This window comes from Amblyomma maculatum, chromosome 9 (assembly GCF_055883805.1).
Source record: "Amblyomma maculatum isolate TAMU_Amacu chromosome 9, ASM5588380v1, whole genome shotgun sequence".
Lineage (NCBI taxonomy): Eukaryota > Metazoa > Arthropoda > Arachnida > Ixodida > Ixodidae > Amblyomma > Amblyomma maculatum.
In genome coordinates, this window is record NC_139352.1 from 78,268,915 (window position 1) to 78,291,429 (window position 22,515).

Genomic DNA, 22,515 nt, shown 5'->3' on the forward strand with positions numbered 1-22,515 from the left:
CTTTTTCAATTGTAGAAAAATGCCACTTGGTGATCCATGCATACTGATATCTTAAGCATGATTACAAAAGAAGAAAGTATGCAACCAAAATGTTCTTCCTGCACTTGTTTAAACATGAAGGGGCATGCAACTGGCTACCAAGCATTCTTCCAACATCACAGCTCTCAATGAAGTACACAAGATCTCACAATGTTCTTCGAAGTGTTAAAAATTGTGACTGTTTTTTTTTCCCAGTTCAGAGATGATTTTTTCCTGTTATAACGGTTGCTAAATTTTGAGAAAACTCACAGAACATAAACATGGAGGAGGAAACATTAGGAGCAAGTAGCCTGTTCTTAATTAAACAATGGCCAAAAGCTGGAGGCTTCCCAACAAAACACTGCAGTTATTAGATGGAGTCAACCTCCGACTGGCGATATGAAACACAGCCTGAACATGCTTTAATTTTTAAATTTTGAAAACATGTCACTAACAGACAAGATGGCATACAACGACAAAAAAACATGGTTGGGCCAGCACCACATCACTACGAGAGTACTGTGGAATCCGGAAGATGCTGGCACGCATCAAGAAATTGTTCTTCGTTACCAAGCAAACAGGGATATGGGACGTTTGTTTCTGCTAATACTGCCCCAGCCACGGTGCAAACTCTTTAATGCAACATCCTTTTCAATGGTCCCATGATGCCAGACATGCTTCAGAACTTGTTTATGCCCGAAACTAGCCTTGGCCTTGGGCTATGGCCTTGAGTGTGGTTAAGAGAAACAGCAACCTAATTAAATAAGTTGCTGCGGTCTGTCACAAGCAATTTCACAGGATGACAGACTATGATATGAAGAGTGAAAATGCACACGTTGTTGTAAGGCCGCTTTTAATCCCAGCAATTTTCTACTTGCTCTCCTGTGGCATCTGAGATAATTGACTCTCTGATACATTCCGTGTCTAACGCCAAGCAGTCCCCCCCATCTACTTATTCAAAAACTCTTCCTTCCATGGCCTTCTCCCAAACTCTACCAGAAATACGTTTTAACAAGACTATGCAAAAAGAACTTAATTCCGTTACAGTTTGTTTCCAAACATAACACACAATGATTCAACAAGGTTAGCTTAGAAGTACACTTACTAACACATGTTTGTAGGGGGAAAAGAAAGCTGCTATGCGACTGTGCAAAGGGGGTCAATGAAATGTGCTAACATACAAGGAAACAAGTGTGCTCTATCCTCACAAAAAATATTAGCTGGCAACCAGAAAGGCAACAGATATATAAACTGTTTTTCCGTGAATCTACAAGCCACAAACTTTTGCCCATGACTTTTTTCATGTACCCTGAATGGTCTTAAATGTGTCATTTAATGATTTCTTTACCCTTCTGCCAGTTTAAACAAGGAACAAACATTACACACTATTCAGTTTAAAAGGTGCACGAAGGGAGTACTGAAAATTGGTAGCAGCAAAAAGTTTTCAATTAAAGTTTCCCTAGAGCAGCTCCTTATCTTCAATACATCGCAAACACTAGACAAAAGACAAGCATTAAAATGTTCACTACCAGAAAGTAGCAAGAACTAAAATCATGATGTAGTAAAAAGTATGATGGAAAAACATTTTTGCCATCTCACCACTGCCCTTCTGCCACTACCAAACTTCACTGAGGACAATTCAATTAAAAGGTATTGTTTTATTGCTTTCCTTTTTTCTGATTACAAAGCTCATGCATGAAGCTAGCAAGGGCAGTCAATTAGAATACATAAAATTTGCTTGAAATTAAGCTAATTTCTATTAATCCTATTAAACACAGCTAAACGTGGAAGAGTTAGCATATAGAGAAGTGCACCTTTACATCCCATCCCTGCTTCCATCAAGCTTCCAGCTACCATCCTACAAGATGTGTAGTTCAACTTTGCAGTTGAGGTCAGAGACTTGCAGTATCACAGTGGTATGGATAAAATCACAACATAGAATGAGTACATCCTACCTGAACTGATTAGCTAGATCATGTTTAGAATGCATCAATTGCTCACCATAGCTGAGTTGAAACTACTGACATACTTGTAATTTTTGCTAGGGCAGCTTAAAGTGACAGCCTCAAATGAATATGCCTGGTACACTTTTGCAACCATGCTGGTGAGAACTAAAAAGCAAAACCTAACAAGCACACAGTCAGTGATGGTGCCGAGGTGACACGAGAGGTGGCGGGTGCCACCAAAAATTTGCTAGCATCTTTCTTCAGCCCTTGATGACGTGATTTAATTTGCAAACAATTAAGGCCTTAAATGTCTTAGTTTATGCGTGTCTATGTGGGCCACCCAGCACCATACCTGCCCAGAGCTTTCAATGCACAGAGGAAAAAAAAACATTTATTGCCACCATGTAGCGCTTATCGCAAAAAAAGATTGCATGTTCATATATCTGGAGTCAAAGCATTCATATCCCAACTATATTTTTTTATCTGTAGCAACAAGAAATGGTTAAAACAGTATAAATCTAGACATTTCTTATGATGATCATGTTCAGTTCTATTCAGTTTACCTTGAAAACCTCCTACTGGGCTATTACAAAAAAAAAAAAAAGAATAAGATATTTGCCCTTATCACACAGCAAAAGCAAACACAAACACTCCAGTGCCAGAGATAAAAGTGAGGCCCAACCTTGAACCTGATAATGGGAACACGAACTGCCACAGCAAGAGGTCATCAGAACAAGAAATCGGTTTCCGATGCTAGTACAAGCAGCAATGGGGCATACAATCAGTCAAGGTACTCTCCATGAAAGGAACTCCCAATAACACAGAGTTTGAAATCGGCCTTGTTCGCTAGCATGCCAACACATAGACACAACAGGTTTCGCATGAACAGCTGTCATCGCAACTAAAGCTGTGACCCAGAGGCCTTTCCACTCATGTTATTGTTGTATGTGATTGATTTCTGCCTAGACACTCAGTCACACATGTGGCAACAACTGCACTGCACTGAGTTCATGAACTATGTATGCCCTAGTCTACTATAAATGTTTAAAACATGGCTTCAGCATCGCATTTCTTCTGGTAAAGTACAACAGGTGCCTCAAACAAGCATCACTGCATTTGAAAAACACGACGCCCAATACTCAGTAACAACAGTTACATGCTACTTCATTTATCTGCCTGTAATGCATGTGTGTTTTGTATTATGACACATTTGAAAACTAACATTTCACATGAAATAAAAACAACTACTGTGTTCTGGTTGCATTTTTTTTTTTTTTTTCAGCAAACTTGTGCCAGCAAAATGCTCATTTTGCATTTGCTTGTTTTGAGCAGATTTCTGGAAGAATCAATTAAAATGAAAAGCTCAAGTAGAACCCTTTACTTTGGCGTCAGCCTTTCACAGCAGCATCATAATTTCCACAGAGCAACGGCGGTTTTTACTTTTATTTTTTTTACAACGGCTTTCCATCGCACATCGCGGGATGCGAACCCCTCCCAAGACGAAGCTTCCGACCCGGCTCGAGCGGCCCGTCCGGAGTTGAGAGATTTTTGACCCACGCGGCGCAAAGCCAACACATCAGAAAATGACGCCGTCTACAAATAGCGCGCGCGCGCGCGCGACAAAGCGGCGGGCCGCGGTGACTAAAAGGCGGTGCTGCTTGATTTGTCAAGATGTGCGCCTCGTATACTTTTATTTGCTTGATCGCGCAAAAGGAGATCACAGAGCAGTTGCTCGGGAAAACATTTTTTTCTCCAGTGGCGATCGCATGGGCGCGTACTCAACTGGCAGCGAGCGCCGGGCGTTCCGCAAGCTCTCAGCATCAACGCTGGTCGCTGTCAAGGTGGGGTGGAGGGGGTCGCGGACAAAGAGGTGTCCGCGCCGCGGGTCGAGACCCGCGCTGGTGACGCACCCACCTTTGACCTGCTGTTCGAAGAGGCCGAGCAGCTCGCGCTTGCCGGCCGACTTCTTGTAGTCGGCCGTCATGACGGGGTCAGGATCGCGGGCGTGTCGGGCAGGAAATGGGCCGCAGGAGCTGCCGTCGCATCCGCCGCAGGAAATGGGGAGCCCTCAGCTACGCTTGGCGTCCTTCGTCGACTGCGTGAGCACGGGTACGCGCAGTCGCGACCGCGACAACATGCTTCCCTCACTCAATTGTGCACCGGACTCGCGTTGTAGCCACCAAGACGGGTTGACTTGCTCGGGAAGATCCGCTCACGACACGGGCGTCCGCGGGAACATCAAGAGCGGCAGCGGCGTCACTTTCTCGGGGCCTGACAACTTTGCAGGCGGCAGCCATTGTCCGTTCGAGCCGTCGCGGCGCCACCGGAAATTCCGTCACGCGAGCGCTTTCACGTGACCATGGCATTCGTATGATTCTACGTCCGGAATACCGGATTAGAGAGAGCACGGACTGCGCGGACGCCGGATTTCGCAAGTTTCCTTTTCGATTTCGTTTTAGTATGTTAGTATGTGGCATCATCAGACGGAGTCAGCGAGCGATCCGCGGCTTCGCCACCCAGCGAATACCAGAGGACACAATGTATCCGAAATGGTATATTGAGCCTTATGGAAAGTTAGGTAGTACGTGCACGAAGCATACAAAAGAACGAATAGTACAGCACTGTAATTGGCTTACCATTTCTTTCTCTCATCACTTAACGTTTTGTCAAGAAAAGCGCTTAAACACTTGCATTGGCTGTCCCAAGCATGGTCCCAAGCAAGGCCGGTTCCAAGGCCCATGGCTGTGCCAGCGGGTTGAATGCGTCATAAGGAAAGTTGTAGCACTTGTAACAAAGTAACTTTGAGTAACGTAATGTAAAAGTTGTGGACAGAAAGGCGCTCTAAATCATATAAGATGGGAATGCCCCGACTCCCCAGTAGAGAAGCCTGGTAGATTTGGCTGCGATAGCTGCGGAGCGGAGATCCCACGGCAGAGGCCGTGAAGAGTTCTTGTAACCTCACCTCAGCCTGCGAGGCACCTCCTGACCCGCCCCCGGCCTACGTGCCGGGGGCGGGAGATGAAGGGCTCCTTTTAGGTGGAAATAAAGTTTCATTCATTCATTCATTCATTCATTCATTCATTCAAGGTAACGTTGGCTTGTAACACGTGCAAGGTGGAAGGTGGTGGAAGGTGAGCGGTGATTAAAAAATTTATTAACCCTTAAATGGTTACAGAAAGGACATGGGAGGATTAACGAGCCTCCCGATTCCCAAGGGAGCTCCTTCTTCTAAAAAATAATTGCTTTAAACATCGTTTTTTCACGCTTTGTTCTCGCCCACGCCACAAATGTGACCAATCCGATCCAATCCAAATCTAGTGACCTCGTCCCGCCTTCGGAGGTGAGATGAGGCAAGCAGTGGCGTGTTGTTAGGTAGAATCAGCGTCAGAAGAGATCCTAGCCGATTTGCTTGTGCTTGTGGCATGCCTGGTGGTTCACCATGGTCGTGGCCGCGTTCCCGATCGCCAAGCTGGCCGCTCTGGCTTTTCGGCAGCTGAGCAAGCCGCTGGCCAACCGGATCAAACAGCGGGCCAAGAGCAGCCACTTCTTCCGCACCTACGTGTGCATGCCGCCGGCACAGATCTACCATTGGGTCGAGGTGAACGTCAAGATGCGCATCCTTAACCTGGGAAAGCCCACTGAGGTGCCCAAACTCAACGAAGCCATGGCTATCGAGTTGGGCGCTGAACTGCTGGGCGAGATGATCATTTTTGGAGCGGCCGCCGCCACCCTGATCGCCGAGTACATGCGCCAGGCGCGCAACGAGCGTGTGCGCGAGAACGCCAAGGAGGAGAAGCAGCTTTGCCTCGAATGTGAAGTCAAGGACCTGCGGCTGCGCATCGAACAGCAAGAGGCGCAGATCAAGCACCTGACTAGGCTAGCAGGTACCCACCTCGTCCCTCCCCCACCTCCGCGGCCTCCGCCGCCGCCACCACCGGCACCTCCGGCGTCGGACACCGCGACAGGGGGCAACGCCACAGCCCCTGAATCGAAGAGTGTATCAGCGGACCATGGTCATAAGCACCCCGAGCCGAAGAACGTCGCAGTGGATCGCACCGACCTTAAGGCGACTGTGGGGACGGCGGGCAACGTAGAATCCAAAACGCATGTTGTAGGTCGCGCACTGGACGATGCCACGGCGAGCCTGCTAGGGAAGACTCTCTCGTAGCTGTCGTCAGGTGTGGCGGACGCTTCCGTATCATTTCGTGCCTCCGCGTATCCCGCAGCAGAAACGTCGACCCACCTACCTGAGTTGCCCACCAGTGATGTCGCGCGTGTGCTTAAGGCCAGACCTACGTTGTCCATGTTTATTCACGCACCCGCGGTTATGCGATGTCTTTCTTCAGACGACGACGTCATACCGTGAATACGCGATGGCACCGAAGTGTGCGTTAGCGAGGTTGGACAGGTCTTTCATTTGTAGGTAAACGCTGGGACAGATGTTTAACTGATAAAGTCCTGTGGGCATGAGTTTTTTTCGCCGGTACGATAATGCAGTGTTAGATTTATGTCAGGAATATGGTAAAGACGGTGTGAGCTCAGCTTTCTTCGCACGCTGGTCCTGCAGAATGTAGTGCTCAGCGAAAAAGATGTTGAACGTAATAGTAGTGTAAAGATGAATGTCCTTGTGATAATATGAGAAATTTAATTAAATAAATGGCTAATTCATTTGCTGATAAGTTCAATTGTGAACTGGAGATGTATGTGGTGCTCAATATATTCGGTTGGGTGGTTGCTAACTCTGGTTCACTTTGTAAGCCTCTCGAATTCGTCATTTCATTGGCCAGTAAATAGCCTGCTATTATTCGAAAGAAGCATACAACATCATATTGTTTCAACAAGATTGGCTGCTATGAGCTGCCTTGGACTTGAGGGAACAAAGTGTTCAAATAGCAAAAAGATAGAGTTGCTACTTTTTGCTGTCTGCTTGTCTCAGCCCTAAGTGAAATAGGGCATGTCAAGTGCAGCATTGTGAGCTAGTACTAAATAGGAGTTGGCCTTACTGTCTTTACACAATTTTGCTGCAGTCCACCACCAGCTGCCAACATTTCTTGCCTAACATCCCAGCCTTTCTCGCCAGCGTGTCTCACCACACACACTCCAATTTCTTATCCTCCAGTGGATCTCTCTACAGAATTCAATAGCCGCTTAAAGATTAGGGGTTTGAAATAAACCCTTATGAAGAATAAAAGCTACAAAAAAGATGGGATAGGGGGCCACAAGATACTGCCTCTGTTCTGCATTATTGTTGACAGTCCCATCTCTTTTTGTGGCTTTTGTTATTTGCAACATGAAGAAATTGGCTGCTGTTTTAATGCAGGCGTGCAGGGCTTATTATTAGTAACTTTCTATATATGAAGTGCTGTAGGGATGTGCACTTGAGATCTAACTCTACATAACGGTTTGCAGTGCCTGGTTCTGAATTTGCTAAAGTGAAGAAGAGTACTTTGAGTAGGTTTTGCCCCAAAATGAGAAAGTGCAAATGGGATGACTGTGAATGAATGCATAATAAAGCACGCAGGATTGTCCATAAAATCAGTTTACCGATCTGTACAGTGTGTCTGCAATATAAATACAATGTGGTCGATTTTTTTTGTTCACAGACATACTATAGTAAGCGAGGTGGATACCAGGTCAGTACAAGGTTCTGAACTCTCCTCATCGCAAGCATGTGCACAAACATAAGTCAGCCACCATAAGACATTAATTTTTCACAGCTTTATGGGTGATTTCCAGTGGTTTCATATGAAGGCAAAAGCCTTTTAGGCTCCCAGAACAAAACCCGTGCGCGAGATCTGTCATGTACCGCAAGATTCTGCAAGATGTGTTCTGTCTAGCATTCCTGCATCTGCAATCCCACACTTGAATGCGCCTTCCTCCAAATTCATGCTTGCTGGAAAAAGTGACAGATGCTGCGCCTTTCATTTCCTCTAAACCAATTATAATTAAATGTTGCACTGCACGAAACAGCGATAAGGGGCAAAAGATAAAAATGGGTCTGGCTTAGCTTATGATTAAGCCTAGGATGCGAAGCATGCTAGCCTAAAAAATTAAACATTACCTGGCTATACCTGGTTAGCCATTTCATAGACAAGACCAACTCTGCTTCTTCCTTTATTTTTCTCAAACCAATAAATACACTATGATGATCAGTAAAGTAATGGCTCTTTTCTTCTCCCGTTTCCGTGGCTGTTTGTAACTTGCGCTCTGCGGTTTGGCGAGCCGCCCTCTCCCTGGTCGACATCTCGCTGCTCAACCGACTGTTGTTGTTGTGGCTGTAGGAAGAAGGAAAAGAGAATGCACGGGCCTGCTACTGGCTCTGTAGCTGAGCCACCTCCGCTGCCTCGTGCAGATAGAAGAGAATATAGGTAAGAAAGAAAAGGAAGAGGGAAAGAAAGACGTGCGCCGCAACAACAGCCGTCGTCCACCACCAGTGGTGGCGTGTGCAATGACGGCCAAGAACAGATAAAAATTCGGTGCCCGGCTGGCCCCCGCCGCAAGCGGCGGTGACCCACCATCCCCATCAGGGGAGACCCACTCCAGTAATATCGTGCGTCGCCTTTTATACAACTGCGTGACGTCAGTATCTCCTAGCGGTAGGAGCGGGGGTTAGGCCGCCGGCGGAGGCTGGTGGTGGTGGTGAAAAACATTTATTAGATAATATTTACATGAGAGAGAGAAAAAAAAAAGTGGGAGGCAGGCCTTAAAGGGCCACTGTCCAGGGAAGGCCCTTTTAAGCAAAGGAGCCCAGTGGTTCGATCAGGTACCGGAGATAGTCTGTGCAAAATGCTACAGTGACACGCGCGCCGCAAAGCATCTAAAATACAATTCAAAGCTCTCTCATGCTCTCCTTTGGGAAGCCAGCTTCCTCGTTTCCTGCGCTGGCCCGACGGGCCACAGTAATGACGTACGTACCGCGAACGGCGTCCATTGGTCCGTCTCGCTGACTGACGGGAGAAGGATGGGTGTCTACCGCTCGCTGCGCGCTCTTCCCTCGCCACGGCCAGACTGAATCCAACGGCGCGCACTCCCTCGGCCGTTTTTTTTTTTTTTTTTTTTTTTTTTTTCGCGCTCGCCCCACCTCCCGCCAAACGCGGAGGAGGAAGGGGAATTTGTCTTGCGAAGGCTAGACGACCTCGGGCAGGAGAGTGAAAAACCTTTAGGAGGGAACGGAAGGAGAGAAGCATGACAGAATCGGGTGATTGCGGTGGCTGTAACTGCTTTATTAGTTACTCTTTTCAAAAACATTTTGCGGCCTTGCGTTCTAGGGGCGAAGTCTCACTGTCACCGGGGAAGTTCCACGACGGCAGCGACGCTTCCATCGGCAACACGAACGGCGGATGAAGCGGCAGGTGTGACAACCTTTTTGAGACGGCGGCGAAAGGATGAGCTGAGGACTGAAATTTGGGCACCAGTGTCAATGAGGGCAGTAACAGGGGCACCATCCACATAGATGTCTAGAAGGTTGCGGCGATGAGCGAGGGTCAGCAGAGGATTTTCGGGCCGGGTCGTCAATGCAGCGTCACCTCCGGGAGCTGCATTGGTTAGTTTTCCGGATGAGAGCCGGAGAAGTGGGGAGATGTGGAACGACGAGAATTGGGCGAGCGGGACCTCCGGGTCTGAGGAGACGGCGAGCGGCTAGGCATGCGCGGGGCTGGCGAGTTAAAGTCACGAGTGCGCGTATCACGGACATAGGTTGGGTGTGTAACATATTCGGCGCTGCGATCAGAATAATAGCGGGGTCGAGGTGGCGGAACCCAACGGCTGCGGCAATGGCGGGAAATGTGGCCGACACGTGAGCAGGTGAAGCAGATTGGTCGGTCATCCGAGGTTCGCCATTCGTCCGGGTTGCGGTAGCGGTAGCGGTGCCGCGTCTGAAAGGGAGTGGTAGGAGCCGCAGCAGCTACGACAGGAACATTAGGTTGGAGCGAAGGCGGCTGTGCGGAAGGTTGGCCGGAGTTGAAGCCCACGTTCGCGTTGAGGCCCACATTTGCGAACTCCTGGCGAACGACAGATTGGATTAAGGCTATAGTAGCATCCGCTGGTTGAGGAGCGAACGCAACGGGTGTCATAGCCTCTATCTCTCGACGAACAATCCTGGTTAAGTTGGAGGGATGAGATGGCTGCTGTAAGGTTGGACTATCTTCGCACGAGGACGTAGCAGCTGTGTTTGGCAAGCGTTCGAAGCGGTGAGTAATACGGCGGTGTTTTTCTTGTTCAAACTGGCGGCAAACTTGGATAACTGAGTCGACCGTCGGACAATCTTTGCAAAGCAGCAGATTATAAACATCGTCTGCAATTCCCTTTAATATGTGGCCCACCTTGTCTATTTCGGACATGGCGCTGTCCACCTTTCGGCATAGTGCTAGAATGTCTTGGATATAAGACAAGTACGATTCCGTCGAAGACTGGGCACGGGATGCGATGTCTTTTTGTGCGCCAAGCTTGCGTCCGATCGGCTTGCCAAATAGGTCTCGAAGCTTCTCCTTGCACATCTCCCACGATGTGATATCGTCTTCATGCGTCTCGAACCAGACGCGCGCCGTACCTGCCAGATAGAAGATTACGTTGGCGAGCATGGGGGTCGCGTCCCAACGGTTGTGCTTGCTGACCCGCTCGTACATGGCGAGCCAGTCTTCTACGTCGATGTGGTCGGTGCCGCAAAAGGTGCCTGGATCGCGAGGCTGCGTCATGACGACGGTGGGAGCTGATGGTGCCGCTGAAGAAGGTGTCGCGTCGGATTGCATAGTGATTGTACCAATCTGGCGGCCACTACGGAGATCCAGGTTTGGCGACTTACGTAATTCCAGCAATCCTCCACCAAATGTTAAGAAAAGAACACAGTGGTAAACGCTAGTTCACTCTTAGACACACAGCACACACCGCACACCACAGAACGAAGTTAGCTAGGCTTGAGCGTCGTCTTCTTCACTACTTCACATCAGCACGTCGTCGTCGTCTCGATATACTGTGCTCCGTAACAATATTTTCGACCGGAGGGTGGACAGTGGGCCTTTAAAGGACAGTGGGCCTTCTCACAGTCACCGGGGAAGAAAATATTTTCGACCGGAGGGTGGACAGTGGGCCTTTAAAGGCCCACTGTCCACCCTCCGGTCGAAAATATTTTCTTCCCCGGTGACTGTGAGACTTCGCCCCCAGAACGCAAGGCCGCAAAATGTTTTTGAAAAGAGTAACTAATAACGCAGTTACAGCCACCGCAATCACCCGATTCTGTCATGCCTCTCTCCTTCCATTCCCTCTCAAAGGTTTTTCACTCTCCTGCCCGAGGTCGTCTAGCCTCCGCAATACAAATTCCCCTTCCTCCTCCGCGTTTGGCGGGAGGTGGGGCGTGGCTCTCCGCGAGCGCGAAAAAAAAAAAAAAAGAAACGGTCGAGGGAGCGCGCGCCGCTGGATTCAGCCTGGCCGTGGCGAGGGAAAAGCGCGCTGCGAGCGATGGACACCCATCCTTCTCCCGTCAGTCAGCGAGACGGACCAAGTGACGTCGTTCCCGGTACGTACGTCATTATCGTGGCCCGTCGAGCCAGCGCAGGAGACGGGGAATCTGGCTTCCCGGAGGAGAGCATGAGATCGCTTTAATTGTATTTTCGATGCTTTGCGGCGCGCGTGTCACTGTAGCATTTTGCACAGACTATCTCCGGTACCTGATCGAAACACTGGGCTCCTTTGCTTAAAAGGGCCTTCCCTGGACAGTGGCCCTTTAAGGGCCAGCCTCTTACAAAGTTTAGGAGGGGCCCCTAGTCCGGGACTCCTGTGGCTTCCGCGGCAGCTCGGGCCCTAGCCACGAGAGCACGTTGGCTCTCCAAGGTAGAGCAGCCGAGCAGGACAGCCTCCCAGCTCTCTCGGGTGGGTGAAGGGAAAGGGGAGTAAGCGGGGTTAGAGGGGCAAGCCCGCACCATATGGTACACATCTGAAAATGCGCACACACAGTGCGGGCATTCGCCATTAAAAGCCGGATTGAAATACTGCAGTGCTGCCGGGCACAGAACTGTATTGGTGTATAGACGAAGGAGCCAGCGCTCCTCAGTTTTAGTTAGTCCTTTAGCGGGGGGGGGGGGGGGGGGTGAAAAAGACAGTGTCGAGTTTTGTACAAGTCAGCAATTTCTTTGTAGGAGGCTGCGCGTCTGCAAGCGAGCGCACGAGTTGAGCCCCAGCTTTCACAGTTGTTGTGACGTCGTATCACGTGGTGCGCCGATGTAGGTCAAGTGGCAGCTACGCGGCCGCGCGCGGCGCAGCAAGGAAGAGCTCGGTTGTGCGGCTAGTATGCTTCTCATAAAAAGCAGAAGATGGCAGAGAAAATGTAGGCTTTTGCCGTTCTCCTCTTAAGAGAGATCTAAGAGACCCTCTAATTTTTATTTTCTGAGTGCTGTAAAGCAACAAATTAATTTTTGAAATTTTATGATAAAGCATACAGGCCTCGTTTGTCATCGCCATCATATCATTGGCAATTATCATAAACTAATAATTGGTGGAAAGGAAAGGCACAGTATCTGTCACACTTGTTTCTGTGGACACCTGAACAGTGGCATAAGGGAAGGTCGGAAGGTCGGAGTGCAAGTGGAAGGAGAGAAAGAGGAGCTGCAGTGAAGGCTATCGAGTAATCGAGCACCTGGGGATCATTAAAGTTGTTGCGGCTGTGGGAAGAATGAAAAGAAAATGCACGGGCCTGTTACTGGCTCTGTACCTGAGCCACCTCCGCTGCCTCGTGCGAACGGAAGAGTAAAAGAGAAGAAAGAAGAGGAAGAGAAAGGCGCTTGGCAACAGCGGTCGTCCACCACTGAAGCGGTGGTGGGTGCGATGACAGCCTACAACAGATAAAAATTCGGTGGCAGGCCAGCCCTACCGGTCCCAGCCCCGTAGGGCCAGGAACAGCCACCCCAGGATCTTTAATGTGCGTTATACAGGATGTATCTGGCCAACATCACTTAGAAGAAAGAGAGGGCTTCTGCATGACATCTTCTCCCAGCCCACTGCAGGGCAAAGGCCTCTCCCATATTTCTCCGCTTAACCCGGTTCTGTGCTCAGTTCAGTTCAGTCGTTCAGTCGTGTCCGACTCTTCGTGACCCTATGGACCATGTCACGCCACGCTTTCCGGTCTCTCACTATCTTCCTAACATCACATAACTTCATCTGCAGTGCCTGTGCTAGCTGCATCTGTGCTAGCTGCATCCATTTGACCCCTGCGAACTTCTTAATCTCATCCACCCACCTAACTTTCTGCCGCCCCCTGCTACGCTTTCCTTCCCTTGGAATCCAGTTTGTTACCCTAAGCGACCATCGGTTATCCTCTCTTCGCACTACATGTCCTGCCCATGTCCATTTCTTCTTAATTTCCACTAGAATGTCGGTAACTTGAGTTATTTCTCTGACCCACTCTGCACGCTTCCTATTTCTTAATGTTACCCCTACCATTTTTCGTTCCATAGCCCTCTGGGTTGTCCTCAACTTAAGTAGAACTCTCTTGGTTAGCCTCCACGTTTCAGCCCCATAGGTGAGTACAGGTAAGATGCAACTGTTGTATACTTTCCTCTTGAGCGATACTGGTAAGAGGAAAGTATACAGCAGCCTATATGGAGGACCAAGCCGCTTGGGCACCAGCCTGCTCCTGCCCCTCCGTGAAAAAAAAAAAAAATGGCTGTGGTTTAGCTCTGATTAACCCTAGTTGAATTGCGAAAGCAACGGTGGGAACTTCTTTTGCCTCAGTGTAAGGTGCTACATATGACGCGAGAGCGTAAGCTACCAGCCCACATATAAAGCTACGCTTCAACCAAGCCGTATGGACGTGGCTGCGTGTAGTAGGGTTAACGATAATACAAACGGTTCTGGCAGGCTGATTCTTACATCACCCTCCCATATGAAAGGAGCGACCCGAGTTGGCAGCTCCTGCTCGTGGCATAGGGGTAAAGTGAATTCAAATGTCATGGCAGGCTGACTGTAATGTCACCCTCTCACATAAAAGGAGAGGCCCGAGAGAGCACTCTTGCTAAGTACACGCTCGCCCGAAATACGCCGCTGACTAGCATATCATCATCACTAATATCGTTGTCATGGCAGGCTGATTGTAATGTCACCCTCTCAGAGGCCCGAGTGAGCACTCTTGCCGAGTACACGCTCGCCCGAAATACGCCGCTGACTAGCATATCATCATCACTAATATCGTTGTCATGGCAGGCTGACTGTAATGTCACCCTCTCACATAAAAGGAGAGGCCCGAGAGAGCACTCTTGCTAAGTACACGCTCGCCCGAAATACGCCGCTGACTAGCATATCATCATCACTAATATCGTTGTCATGGCAGGCTGACTGTAATGTCACCCTCTCACATAAAAGGAGAGGCCCGAGAGAGCACTCTTGCCGAGTACACGCTCGCCCGAAATACGCCGCTGACTAGCATATCATCATCACTAATATCGTTGTCATGGCAGGCTGACTGTAATGTCACCCTCTCACATAAAAGGAGAGGCCCGAGAGAGCACTCTTGCTAAGTACACGCTCGCCCGAAATACGCCGCTGACTAGCATATCATCATCACTAATATCGTTGTCATGGCAGGCTGACTGTAATGTCACCCTCTCACATAAAAGGAGAGGCCCGAGAGAGCACTCTTGCTAAGTACACGCTCGCCCGAAATACGCCGCTGACTAGCATATCATCATCACTAATATCGTTGTCATGGCAGGCTGACTGTAATGTCACCCTCTCACATAAAAGGAGAGGCCCGAGAGAGCACTCTTGCTAAGTACACGCTCGCCCGAAATACGCCGCTGACTAGCATATCATCATCACTAATATCGTTGTCATGGCAGGCTGACTGTAATGTCACCCTCTCACATAAAAGGAGAGGCCCGAGAGAGCACTCTTGCCGAGTACACGCTCGCCCGAAATACGCCGCTGACTAGCATATCATCATCACTAATATCGTTGTCATGGCAGGCTGACTGTAATGTCACCCTCTCACATAAAAGGAGAGGCCCGAGAGAGCACTCTTGCCGAGTACACGCTCGCCCGAAATACGCCGCTGACTAGCATATCATCATCACTAATATCGTTGTCATGGCAGGCTGACTGTAATGTCACCCTCTCACATAAAAGGAGAGGCCCGAGAGAGCACTCTTGCTAAGTACACGCTCGCCCGAAATACGCCGCTGACTAGCATATCATCATCACTAATATCGTTGTCATGGCAGGCTGATTGTAATGTCACCCTCTCAGAGGCCCGAGTGAGCACTCTTGCCGAGTACACGCTCGCCCGAAATACGCCGCTGACTAGCATATCATCATCACTAATATCGTTGTCATGGCAGGCTGACTGTAATGTCACCCTCTCACATAAAAGGAGAGGCCCGAGAGAGCACTCTTGCTAAGTACACGCTCGCCCGAAATACGCCGCTGACTAGCATATCATCATCACTAATATCGTTGTCATGGCAGGCTGATTGTAATGTCACCCTCTCAGAGGCCCGAGTGAGCACTCTTGCCGAGTACACGCTCGCCCGAAATACGCCGCTGACTAGCATATCATCATCACTAATATCGTTGTCATGGCAGGCTGACTGTAATGTCACCCTCTCACATAAAAGGAGAGGCCCGAGAGAGCACTCTTGCTAAGTACACGCTCGCCCGAAATACGCCGCTGACTAGCATATCATCATCACTAATATCGTTGTCATGGCAGGCTGATTGTAATGTCACCCTCTCAGAGGCCCGAGTGAGCACTCTTGCCGAGTACACGCTCGCCCGAAATACGCCGCTGACTAGCATATCATCATCACTAATATCGTTGTCATGGCAGGCTGACTGTAATGTCACCCTCTCACATAAAAGGAGAGGCCCGAGAGAGCACTCTTGCTAAGTACACGCTCGCCCGAAATACGCCGCTGACTAGCATATCATCATCACTAATATCGTTGTCATGGCAGGCTGATTGTAATGTCACCCTCTCAGAGGCCCGAGTGAGCACTCTTGCCGAGTACACGCTCGCCCGAAATACGCCGCTGACTAGCATATCATCATCACTAATATCGTTGTCATGGCAGGCTGATTGTAATGTCACCCTCTCAGAGGCCCGAGTGAGCACTCTTGCCGAGTACACGCTCGCCCGAAATACGCCGCTGACTAGCCTATCATCATCACTAATATCGTTGTCATGGCAGGCTGATTGTAATGTCACCCTCTCAGAGGCCCGAGTGAGCACTCTTGCCGAGTACACGCTCGCCCGAAATACGCCGCTGACTAGCATATCATCATCACTAATATCGTTGTCATGGCAGGCTGATTGTAATGTCACCCTCTCAGAGGCCCGAGTGAGCACTCTTGCCGAGTACACGCTCGCCCGAAATACGCCGCTGACTAGCATATCATCATCACTAATATCGTTGTCATGGCAGGCTGATTGTAATGTCACCCTCTCAGAGGCCCGAGTGAGCACTCTTGCCGAGTACACGCTCGCCCGAAATACGCCGCTGACTAGCCTATCATCATCACTAATATCGTTGTCATGGCAGGCTGATTGTAATGTCACCCTCTCAGAGGCCCGAGTGAGCACTCTTGCCGAGTACACGCTCGCCCGAAATACGCCGCTGACTAGCATATCATCGTCACTAATATCGTTGTCATGGCAGGCTGATTGTAATGTCACCCTCTCAGAGGCCCGAGTGAGCACTCTTGCCGAGTACACGCTCGCCCGAAATACGCCGCTGACTAGCCTATCATCATCACTAATATCGTTGTCATGGCAGGCTGATTGTAATGTCACCCTCTCAGAGGCCCGAGTGAGCACTCTTGCCGAGTACACGCTCGCCCGAAATACGCCGCTGACTAGCCTATCATCATCACTAATATCGTTGTCATGGCAGGCTGATTGTAATGTCACCCTCTCAGAGGCCCGAGTGAGCACTCTTGCCGAGTACACGCTCGCCCGAAATACGCCGCTGACTAGCATATCATCGTCACTAATATCGTTGTCATGGCAGGCTGATTGTAATGTCACCCTCTCAGAGGCCCGAGTGAGCACTCTTGCCGAGTACACGCTCGCCCGAAATACGCCGCTGACTAGCCTATCATCATCACTAATATCGTTGTCATGGCAGGCTGATTGTAATGTCACCCTCTCAGAGGCCCGAGTGAGCACTCTTGCCGAGTACACGCTCGCCCGAAATACGCCGCTGACTAGCATATCATCATCACTAATATCGTTGTCATGGCAGGCTGATTGTAATGTCACCCTCTCAGAGGCCCGAGTGAGCACTCTTGCCGAGTACACGCTCGCCCGAAATACGCCGCTGACTAGCATATCATCATCACTAATATCGTTGTCATGGCAGGCTGATTGTAATGTCACCCTCTCAGAGGCCCGAGTGAGCACTCTTGCCGAGTACACGCTCGCCCGAAATACGCCGCTGACTAGCATATCATCATCACTAATATCGTTGTCATGGCAGGCTGATTGTAATGTCACCCTCTCAGAGGCCCGAGTGAGCACTCTTGCCGAGTACACGCTCGCCCGAAATACGCCGCTGACTAGCATATCATCATCACTAATATCGTTGTCATGGCAGGCTGATTGTAATGTCACCCTCTCAGAGGCCCGAGTGAGCACTCTTGCCGAGTACACGCTCGCCCGAAATACGCCGCTGACTAGCATATCATCATCACTAATATCGTTGTCATGGCAGGCTGATTGTAATGTCACCCTCTCAGAGGCCCGAGTGAGCACTCTTGCCGAGTACACGCTCGCCCGAAATACGCCGCTGACTAGCCTATCATCATCACTAATATCGTTGTCATGGCAGGCTGATTGTAATGTCACCCTCTCAGAGGCCCGAGTGAGCACTCTTGCCGAGTACACGCTCGCCCGAAATACGCCGCTGACTAGCATATCATCATCACTAATATCGTTGTCATGGCAGGCTGATTGTAATGTCACCCTCTCAGAGGCCCGAGTGAGCACTCTTGCCGAGTACACGCTCGCCCGAAATACGCCGCTGACTAGCCTATCATCATCACTAATATCGTTGTCATGGCAGGCTGATTGTAATGTCACCCTCTCAGAGGCCCGAGTGAGCACTCTTGCCGAGTACACGCTCGCCCGAAATACGCCGCTGACTAGCCTATCATCATCACTAATATCGTTGTCATGGCAGGCTGATTGTAATGTCACCCTCTCAGAGGCCCGAGTGAGCACTCTTGCCGAGTACACGCTCGCCCGAAATACGCCGCTGACTAGCATATCATCGTCACTAATATCGTTGTCATGGCAGGCTGATTGTAATGTCACCCTCTCAGAGGCCCGAGTGAGCACTCTTGCCGAGTACACGCTCGCCCGAAATACGCCGCTGACTAGCATATCATCATCACTAATATCGTTGTCATGGCAGGCTGATTGTAATGTCACCCTCTCAGAGGCTCGAGTGAGCACTCTTGCCGAGTACACGCTCGCCCGAAATACGCCGCTGACTAGCATATCATCATCACTAATATCGTTGTCATGGCAGGCTGATTGTAATGTCACCCTCTCAGAGGCTCGAGTGAGCACTCTTGCCGAGTACACGCTCGCCCGAAATACGCCGCTGACTAGCATATCATCATCACTAATATCGTCCTCAGGCTAGAGAAGGATAATGAAGCTACGATATTAATGGTTCCGGGCGTGGCTCAGTTAGTTAAAGCGCTCGGCTGGGGATTCAAGGGACCCGGTAGATGTTTTTTTTTTTCTTTTTTTTTTTTTTTTTTTTTTTATGGAGGAGACCATAGCTACGCCTCTTCACGGCGTAGCTGCGGCCACCCGAGGTCTCGTTGGAGTGTTGCTTTCACAGCAAAACAAGTCAAAACATCTGGCGGGAGCGAGCAGCAGCGGAGCTCGGCTGAAACGGTTGCTAGGCAACGGCTGTTCAAGGTCATTCGTGCCCACGGGCCACCGGCTACGAGACGAGCTGAAACCTGGCGTAATGTGGCTTTCGCAACAAAATTCTAGAGGGTACTTTGAACCACTAAAGTGCGATGAGGCGAAAACCATTATAGCGCGGTGGATCGAAGCCCTCCACTACGGCACTTCTATCTCCCTCTCTTCTTTCTCTCATCTTCCTCCCTTCCTTTACGGCGTGGCACATGTGTCCGCGGAGAAATGTGACGGATACTGCGCCTTTTCTATCCTGTAAATCAATTTCAAATGCCGCTGATGCCTGCTTTACTAACGCCTCCTAGACGGGTCTACTTCTGTTTGCTGTGTGGTGCGGCGTTCGAGGAAGCGGCAAATGAAAGGCGCCGCACGGACGCCTGGGACGGACGCCCGGCGGGTCAGCTTTGTACATGCATGAATCGCTTTGTGACGTCATGACCTGTCGTGACGGTACATCGCGCGCCCCTTGTTGAACCAACACCACCTAGAATTTCATCGAACGCATCAAAGTTCACCGGCGTTCCCTAATTCGTTTACAGGAAAGGCGCAGTATCTGTCACTCGCGCCCCCACCTGGGGGCCACGCCAGGCCTAAAAGTTGTTTCTGTCTCTCTTTCTCTCCCGCTATCATCCTCACGGTAGCCAAAGGGAATGTGCTGTGCGATGTCAGCGCACGTTAAAGATCCCCAGGTGGTCGAAATTACTCCGTATACCCCTCCACTACGGCTCCTCTTTCTCTCTTTCCACTTTCACTCCCATCTTCCTCCCTTCCCTTACGGCGCGGTTGCGGTGTCCACAGAAAACAAGTGAGACAGTTACCGCGCCTTTCCCTTCCTATAAATAAATCAAGCAAGGGGACGTGGTGAAGGGTGGCTGTTCCTGGCCCTACGGGGCCGGGACGCGTATTTGGGTTTGCTCGGTACGGTGGCTCCGCAAGAGACAAAACGACAGAAGAGACGAAGAAATCGGGCTGTTCCGACTAGCATCTACCGCCCCCAGGAGCCGAGCAGCCTAGCGATTGGCGGCGCATGCTTTTTCAATGGGCGTCATGTTGGAGGCAGCACTAGCTTGAGAAAGCCTATACTACTAATAATAATACTATACTATACTATACTATACTATACTATACTATACTATACTATACTATACTATACTATACTATACTATACTACTATACTACTATAATAATAATAATAATAATAATAATAATAATAATAATAATAATAATAATAATAATAATAATAATAATAATAATAATAATTATTATTATTATTATTATTATTATTATTATTATTATTATTATTATTATTATTATTATTATTATTATTATTATTATTAGTAGTAGTAGTAGTAGTAGTAGTAGTAGTAGTAGTAGTAGTATAGAGGAAGACTCGTTTCACTAAGTTGGCACTGAATTGTCTGTAGGTAACGGCCAAAACACCTGGCTAAATATTATCTTCACAGTTTTAATTAATAATGATAATAATATTAATTGGTTCACAGGAAGGGAAAGGCGCAGTAGCTGTCACACTTGTGTCTGTGGACACCAAGGGATGAAGGTGTCCACAGACACAAGGGAGGAAGAGAGAAACAGGAGCCGTAGCGCAGGGCTACGGAGTAGTTCAGGTGTCCACAGACACAAGTGTGACAGATACTGCGCCTTTCCCTTACTGTAAACCAATTATTATTATTATTATTATTAATTAAAACTGTGAAGATAATATTTAGCCAGTTAATTCGGTCGTTAACTAGACAATTCAGTGCCAACTTCGTGAAACGAGTCTTCCTCTATACTACTACTACTACTACTAATAATAATATTAATAATAATAATTAGCTGAGAAATATTACTGTGTATTACTATTATTATTATTATTTAGTAGTAGTAGTAGTAGTACTAGTATTATAGGCTCTCTCAAGCTAGCGCCGCGTCCAACGTGACGCCCATTGAAAAAGCATGCGCCGCTAATCGCTAGGCCACCGCCTTAGGTGGTGGACGACGGCTGTTGCGGCGCGCGTCTTTTCCGCACAAGGCAACGGAGGTGACTTCCTTCTCCCTACAGCCACAACAAAAGCGGGACACACTTTGCCCACGATGCCCCGCCGGGGTGGTGCAGTGGTAAGACGCCCGACTACTGTGCCGGAGTGCCCGGGTTCGAACCCGACCTCGGCGGCTGCGTTTCGATGCAGGCGAAACGAAGAGGCGTCGTGTGCTGGCAACACCACCAGCGCACGTTAAAGGTCCCCAGGTGGTCGAAATTATTCCGCAGCCCTCCACTACGGCTCCTCTTTCTCTCTTTCCACTTTCACTCCCACCTTCCTCCCTTCCCTTACGGTGGGGTTGAGGTGTCCACAGAAAACAAGTGAGACAGTTACCGCGCCTTTCCCTTCCTAAAACTCAATCGGGCACCAGCCATTGTTGTGGCTGTAGGAAGAAAGAAAAGAAAATGCACGGGCCTGCTACTGGCTCTGTAGCTGAGCCACCTCCGCTGCCTCGTGCGGGCAGGTTAATTAATTGGTTCACAGGAAGGGAAAGGCGCAGTATCTGGCACACTTGCTCTGCGGACAGCTGAACCGCGCCGGACGGGATGAAGGTGGGATGAAAGTGGAAAGAGAGAAAGGGGAGCCATAGTGGAGGGCTACGGAGTAATTTCGACCCCCTGGGGATCTTTAACATGCGCTGACATCGCACAGCACACGGACGCCACTTCGTTTCGCCTCCATCGAAACGCAGCCGCCGTAGTCGGATTCGAACCCGGGAACTCTGGACAGTAGTCGGGCGTCTTACCACTGCACCTAAGGAGTCTTAACTGCACCACCCCGGCGGGGCCCTCGTGCGGACAAAAAAAAAAAACAGATTTATTTATAGGAAGGGAAGGCACGGTAACTGTCTCACTTTTTTTTCTGTGGACACCGCAACCGCGCCGTAAGGGAAGGGAATGAGGTGGGAGTGAAAGTGGAAAGAGAGAAAGAGGAGCCGTAGTGGAGGGCTACGGAGTAATTTTGACCACCTGGGGATCTTTAACGTGCGCTGACATCGCACAGCACACGAACGCCTCTTCGTTTCGCCTCCATCGAAACGCAGCCGCCGAGGTCGGGTTCGAACCCGGGTACTCCGGCACAGTAGTCGGGCGTCTTACCACGTTGCACCACCCCGGCGGGGCTCGTGCGGACAAAAGAGAAAATAGACAAGAAAGAAGAGGGAGAGAAAGACGCGCGCCCTCGTCCACCACCTCCGAACCGGTGGCGGGTGCAATGACGGCCTATTATATATATATATATATATATATATATATATATATATATATATATATATATATATATATATATATATATATATATTGTGAGCCTTCCACGGATCTTCTTTCATTTGTACATACCATACTCTTCTTCTTTCTTTTGTACAGACCATCGTCATCGTCCCGCGGCGCCGGCTCCAGCACGCGCCTGGGTTCTCCATCAGATTAAAACGCTGACACGGCGTACCTTGCCTTGCCGTCACGACTTTGGCGTCTCGACCTGGCCTTCTTTCACACGTGGTGGAGGTGAAATTTGATCCCCTTACTGCCTTGTGCCCTGCCTTTCGCTGGAGCTACGTTCCGGTCGCCGTTTGGCAACAACCACCATCGTTATGTCA

General features: G+C 49.4%; 2 protein-coding genes across 5 annotated transcripts in view; one reads left to right on the forward strand and one right to left on the reverse strand.

The window, feature by feature from the left end:
- The window catches only part of LOC146179516 (SLIT-ROBO Rho GTPase-activating protein 3-like), a 28,505-nt gene extending 24,209 nt beyond the window's left edge, over positions 1–4,296 (reverse strand). For 2 of the 4 annotated variants that reach the window (XM_084579150.1, XM_084579149.1), the window contains exon 1: positions 3,879–4,294. In XM_084579150.1, the coding sequence (XP_084435276.1) occupies positions 3,879–3,948 (70 nt within the window). In that variant the 5' untranslated portion in view covers positions 3,949–4,294. Of the gene's footprint in view, positions 1–3,878 lie in introns of all 4 variants that reach the window. The other 2 variants (XM_084579151.1, XM_084579152.1) reach the window with 2 other exon arrangements.
- A 932-nt stretch (positions 4,297–5,228) lies between these two features.
- LOC146179517 (optic atrophy 3 protein homolog) lies at positions 5,229–7,542 on the forward strand. Its single transcript, XM_084579154.1, has one exon. It carries the CDS (start codon positions 5,404–5,406, stop codon positions 6,130–6,132), a length of 729 nt encoding a protein of 242 aa, XP_084435280.1. The 5' UTR covers positions 5,229–5,403; the 3' UTR covers positions 6,133–7,542.
- The last annotated feature ends 14,973 nt before the right edge of the window (positions 7,543–22,515 follow it).

Excerpts from the sequence above, each read along its gene's own strand:
- LOC146179517 (XM_084579154.1), top strand. The coding sequence starts at position 5,404 with ATGGTCGTGGCCGCGTTCCCGATCGCCAAGCTGGCCGCTCTGGCTTTT.